This window comes from Panthera uncia, assembly GCF_023721935.1.
Source record: "Panthera uncia isolate 11264 chromosome A1 unlocalized genomic scaffold, Puncia_PCG_1.0 HiC_scaffold_17, whole genome shotgun sequence".
NCBI lineage: Eukaryota > Metazoa > Chordata > Mammalia > Carnivora > Felidae > Panthera > Panthera uncia.
Window position 1 is genome coordinate 28,094,957 of NW_026057577.1, and position 6,000 is coordinate 28,100,956.

Consider the following 6,000-nt stretch of genomic DNA (forward strand, 5'->3'; position numbering starts at 1 on the left):
TGTGTGAGCAGGGCACCGGCAGAGAGAGAGAGGGAGAGAGAGAGAATCCCAGGCAGGCTCTGTACTCTCAGTGCAGAGCCTGATGTGGGGCTCAAACTCACAAACTGCAAGATCATGACTTGAACTGAAGTCAGAGGCTTAATTGACTGAGCCACCCAGGTGCTCTGTTCAACTCTGTTTTTTCTAAACTGGAACCGGGATGAGCGCAATGGGCTAGAGATCTTCTGTCAAACATGATACAATGGGGAAAGCCTGGGGGAGAGCCGTCTTTTCTCAGCCTGGGCTCTCCAAACAAATCATGCCGAGCCCTGGATGCTCTGCTGGGTCTGAACCCCTGCCCTCCCTCCCCCATGCAGTCAGTGCATCCCTCCTCAGCCCCTCCTCTGAGCTGGAGACATCCGCCTGTCTTGACTGTCACCAGGTTTGTCCAGGGCAGGGTGAGACCACGCCGAGTTGCACTCGGGCTCTCACTGGTTCCTGTCTATGTCACCTGTCCTCATGTCAGTGATGGTGGCTCATGAGGCTACCTTGGTCAGGGCGGGTTGAGGCTTGGAAGGAGTGGGGGTGAACCTGTGATTAAGAAGATCAAGACTTATCCTGGGGCTAGCATCAGGATCCCCAGGTCTCTGCATCTTGGGGTATTACTTCTTCCTCTTCACTGCCCTCTTTATGCTTGCCTCTCTAGAAAAAAGGTGACTACAAAAGTTTCAGTGAGCTGGTAGAGAACTTCAAGAAGACCCTGCGGCACACTGACCCCATGGTCTTGGATGATTTTGGCACCAGTCTGCCCTTCATCGACGTCTACTTGTCCACCCTGGACAACCAGGACACTACGATCTGCAAGTCAGTCCCAGCCCCGCTGGCCCAGGGAGACCAAGCCTTTCCTAGTCCACAGGCTTCCTCGAGGGTGGGGCCCTGGCAGGTGCCCTGGGAGAGCAGGGGGGCGGTGGCTGATGTGCAGGGTGAGTGCAGGGAGGCCCTTCTTGGGAAATGCACGACTCCATGTATGCACAGGGCCTGTGTGGCTGTGGATGGGCCTGTGGCTCAGGGGCCTCTGCTCCCCTGTCCCTCCCCGGCCTGCTCTGACTGGCCCTTTAGACTCTTCAGGCCCCTCCTCACGGCCCCCTTTACAGAAGTCAGAAGAAAGAGTGCTGGTTGGCAAGGCAGGAGCTGAGGCTTGTGGCCTGGTTCCAACAGCTACCTTTCTTTATGACTCTGGGGAGGTCTCTGCCCCTTCCCCACCTGTCATACCAGAGGCTACTGGGCTGATTCTATAAAAACAGTGTGTGAAGCTTTGAGTTGGCCCGGCCCAGGGCTGTGCTCTGTGTGCATTAGCTGGAGTTATACCTGTCTGTTACTGAGCTGGAAGGAGCCCGGCATGGCACTGAGGAGCCACAGTGGGCTCTTGAGCAAGGAAGGACACAGTAGGCTGGTTTCTCGACAAAAGCATCCTGGAGGAATTCATGGACTAGAGAAACTCAAAGGAGGGGGTCAGGCAACATCCACTTTTGGCCCAAGAGCGGGCCAGGCAGTGTCTGGTCACCTCCACACAGTCACCTCACTTACAGCCAGGATTTGTTGTCCTCAGCCTGACACATGTGTTAAAATAACTTACTCTGGGGGCCACAGGCACAGCGGCAGACCTGGATTCCAGCTGTCCTGATCTGGCCTACAGCCCTTCTCTCCCTTGAACCCATACCTGCCAGCGGTGGTGAATCCATAGGTGCAGGCATGTGGTGGGCGGAGCTGGGGTGGCATGGAGAACCTCCCCCGCTGAGCTCAGGCCCCCTCTCCCCTGCCTCCACTTTCAGGCTTCAGGAGCTGTACTGTGAGATCGCACACGTGTTGAGCCTGATGCTTGAAGACTTGCCGCAGAAGAAACAGTCCCAGTCCTCTGAAAAGGCCACTGAGCAGTAGGGGGCGTGGGCACCAGGTGCCGGTGTGACCTGCAGGACGTGACAGGCCCCCCCATTAAACACAAGCTTTCTGAACTGACGTCTCTGCAGCTCCTTTGGGTTATGGTGTTTCCCCGCTGCCGGGGTTGGGTCTACGTGGGTGACCACGAATTCTGATTGCCTGGGCTACTCCCTCCCTCAACATGATATAGCCAGGCCTGGGGAGTGGGGAGAGAGATGCTCAAGACTTGACCTTGGCCAGAGGCCACATCCAGGGGCCACAGTGGCTATCCCCTCCCTTGACCTCAGCAGCGAGGACTTATTGGGTTCCTGGGAAAGCCACCTCAGGACCCCTAGACCAGGGAGGGCCTCTGGCAGCCCCATAAGTGTGTATGGCCCCTTTGAGCTGGTGTAACACCACTGGTCTTGGAACCTCTTTTTTTTTTAATTTATTTATATTAAAAAAATTTTTTTTAATGTTTATTTATTTTTGAGAGCCAGAGCAGGAGTGGGGGAGGGGTAGAGAGAGAGAGAGACACAGAATCCAAAGCAGGCTCCAGGCTCTGAGCTGTCAGCACAGAGCCCAATGTGAGGCTCAAACCGATGAACCGTGAGGTCATGACCTGAGTCGAAGTCCGATGCTCAATCGACTGAGCCACCCAGGCTCCCCTGATCTTGGAACCTCTTAAAGCTGGGCTCATCTTTGTGGGTGAGCACCAGGCAGAGCGTCATCTCTGTCTGTGGACCTGCTGTCGCGGAGACCCCTCTTTGGAAGTTGACTCTGCTTTCCTCTAGGCTCACAGTGGTCGTGGTGCCCCAGCAGGTGCAGCTGTGACTGGCAGGACTGTGTTGTGTGGGCATGGAGCTCACGGTGGCCCGACCTGGGGGAGTGACCTCCCAGCAGTGCCAGGGCACCTCATATAGGGGTCAAAGGAGCAGCAGGATCAGGCGCTTTGGACTGTTTCCCCTCCTATGGTTAGTGAGGACTCTTCACTTCAAAAGGTGGCATTTTCTGTGTTATTCCTGGGCCAGATGACTAGCAGAGGTGGCAAGGACCTGTCCCTACCTTGATGCAGCCATGGTGGAATCTTCTGAAGGCACAGGGAGGGCAGGGTTGGCTGACACCCCTTGCTCCCACCTGGCCAGGCCAGAGGCCCTATAGTGTGCCACCAGCTCCCATTGCTGGGGGAGGTATTCTTGAGGCCCATCCCTTCAGCAGTGCCACCTCTCACGGAGGGAGGAGTGAGCTCTAGCTGGACTGGGAGTAGGACAGCCACACCTACAGCTGAGGGGAAAAAAGGCCCCACACCCACACGGGGGAGTCAGGTCAGCAGAAGACACGTGGGGCAAAGTTGAGAGCGGCTGGACAGAGGGTCCCCTGGGTGGCCCCAGGATCTCCGGGCATGGGTGACAGCCCCTCTGAGGCCACAGGACAAGGGCACGTGGAACCCTTTACTCGGTGTTTTGTTCATACATCCAACTGCTATTTCCTGAGCTGTGCTGGGCGCTGCGGGTGCCATAATGAGAAACCCACAGTCTGGTCCTGGTCCTCTTGGGGCCCTCGGTTATACAGGGGAAAGAGTAATCCAGACAGACTGGATGAAAGAAATTTCCCCAAGGAAGTGCCTGTTGAATGCAGAGAGCACGAGTCTTCTAAGATACTCAGATCATTGCTGCTTGTGAATGTTCACACTCTCAGGGCCAAATTGAGAATTGTGTAAAAATGCCAGGAAGGCTTGCCGTGTTGTATGAGACCCATCACCATGCCGTAGGGGAGCCCTCTGAGGGCAGAGGGTATAGCCTAGCTGTTTCCTGAGGTGCAGAAAACTTGATGCCAATGTCTTGGGAGGTGGGCCAGAAGTGAGCGGGATGTGTGTGCCCTTCTTGGAGCAGGGAGAAGCCCAGGGCCTAATGCATGCGGTGCTTGAACATGAAGGCTGAGGGCCTCCAGGGGTGCTCTGGGGGTACAGCCCTGTCAGTAGAACAGGCAGGCAGGCAGGCCTCAGGCCATGGCTCTGATTCAGGGCTGGGCAAAGCAAACATTGCCAGCTGCTCACACTGTTGTGTATACTGTTGGCACGCTGTGTGCCTACGTTGCTTGGGAGAATACGAAAACACATTCCCTTGCTCTCACTAGGAATCTTGAGAATTGCCTTAGGCCTCTGGAAGTGAACAAAAGATTAAAAAATTAGCCTCAGGTAAGTTGGAAAGTACCATGGTTTTGGAGTGAGGAGATCTGGATCCCTTAATGGGGTGACCCTGGTCAAGGAGTCTGATCTTCTGAAAACTCAGCTATTTCTACAGAGAAATGGGCTGATAAAATGGACCCACTCTAAGGATCAAATGAAATACATGTGAGAGCGTGAAAAAAGATGCAGTCAGCTGTGGCTGGTGTGTTCTCGCTGTCAGCTCTGCCTCTGTGCTGGGCGGCCGGCTACTCTGGGCCGTGCTGATCCAGGGCAGAGAAGGACGGCACAGATGTCAGGGTGGCAGGGAGGACAGTATGGTGCGGAGAGCAGGCAGCGGAGGTCTGGAACCTGCGTTGGGGTTGGGCTGTGAAGGGTCTCCGTCGGGACCTGGCCCAACAGGAAGGGCAGATGGCATGTGACCGGAAGGCCTGGGTCCCCTCAGGGAAGTCCCAGGTATGGGGCTCTGGGCTGTGGCACGGGAGGGCACGCTGCCTTTAAGGGCACAAGCGGAAGGTTGTCACAGAGCAGAGAGCTGGGAGAGGGTGACGTGCAGAGGGCTGGCCCAGCACTGCTGGCAGAATAAGCCAGCGGATATTTGGCGCAAAGTCCCAAAGCAGCATTTCTCTTTGGCTCTATTCGTCTGCAGAGCAAACACTGGCAGATTGGAATTCCCACTTGGGCCCTCACCAACTCAAACAGGCTTGGCCACGACTTTCAGTTGATTTGCTTGGGGCAGAAGTGCTCTGCTTGTCCAGGCCTGGTTGTGGAAAGCAGGACCTTTCTCACCGCCCCCCAGCCCTCTGATCCAGCAGAACTGTCCCCAGATGGCTTGTTTGTCTCCCTCCTGCCAGCCTGGTGGTTCGGTAGCTGCATTGGGATGCAGGGGACCTGGGCTTGAGTCTTCTGGTCATGCTCAGGCCCTCCCCCAGCTCCTGTGGGAAGGAGATGGAATCCGGGGCTGGAGGTGTTTGGAAGGTGGCCGGATTTTTTTTTTTTTCTTTCTTATTTTAACAGCTTGTTGATTCCACCAGCAGGAAGCAGTCTCTATATTATGGAGATCCAGGCAGTGAGTGAGAATATAAACTCTGCTATTTATTCCAGCAGCCCCTAGAAATCCTACATGGAGAAGCTGGGAACTGCACACCTTGTATTTTCTTCAACTGTGGGTGAGATGGGATGCTTCCTAAATCACAGCGCCCTTCAGCCAGTCAGGCTTTGCTGTCAGTGGTCTCTCTCCTGGTTTTGGGCTCTGTCCCTGGCTCCAGGTTGCCTGGGCCTGCTCCTTTGTCTCCCAGGCTCTCAGGAGAGAAGATGGCTCTGGATTCCTAAGTAGGCTGCTCAGCAAGGAGAGGTGATGGCTGCCATTTCTAGTCTCAGGGCTTGGGAAATGGGGAGAAGGGGGCTAAATGTGACAGAGAGAAATTTGTCAACATGTGAGAGCCTTGCTCTTTCCCACGTACCACCATCAGGAGCCCTGTCTGTGCTTGGTCAGCCCCATGCCTCACCGTCCTCGAGTTCCAGCTCTGACTGTATTTCAGGCTCTGGGTGATGCGGCACTGGGAGGGTGGGGGAGAGCCAGGTCTGGATCGGAAAGGAAGGAGGGGGGGCGTTTGTGATTTCTTGGTCTCTTCCATGGTGGAGAATCAGGGTAATGGGCAAAACAGAGAAAATGAAGAGACCAGTCAGGCTTGATGGGTCTGCATAATCAGGAGCTGGGACAGGGAGGGAAGAAGGAAGTAAAAGTTGAGGGCTAAGAGTCAGAGACCTTTATTTGTTTGTTTGTTTGTTTAGAGAGAGTGTGTGCAAAGTGAGAAGGAGAGAGAGCGTGCAAGTAGGGGAAAGGGACGGGGGGGGGGAGAAAGAAAAAGGGGGGGAAGGGAGGGAGGGAGGGAGGGAGGGAGGGAGAGAGAGAGAGA

At 55.3% G+C, this 6,000-nt stretch overlaps 1 protein-coding gene across 2 annotated transcripts in view; it reads left to right on the plus strand.

Moving 5' to 3' along the window:
• CATSPER3 (cation channel sperm associated 3) overlaps positions 1 to 1,991 on the plus strand; it is a 36,172-nt gene extending 34,181 nt beyond the window's left edge. For both annotated transcript variants that reach the window (XM_049649204.1, XM_049649203.1), the window contains 2 exons: positions 686 to 843; positions 1,812 to 1,991. In XM_049649204.1, the coding sequence (XP_049505161.1) occupies positions 686 to 843; positions 1,812 to 1,917 (264 nt within the window). In that variant the 3' untranslated portion in view covers positions 1,918 to 1,991. The remainder of the gene's footprint in view (positions 1 to 685; positions 844 to 1,811) is intronic.
• The last annotated feature ends 4,009 nt before the right edge of the window (positions 1,992 to 6,000 follow it).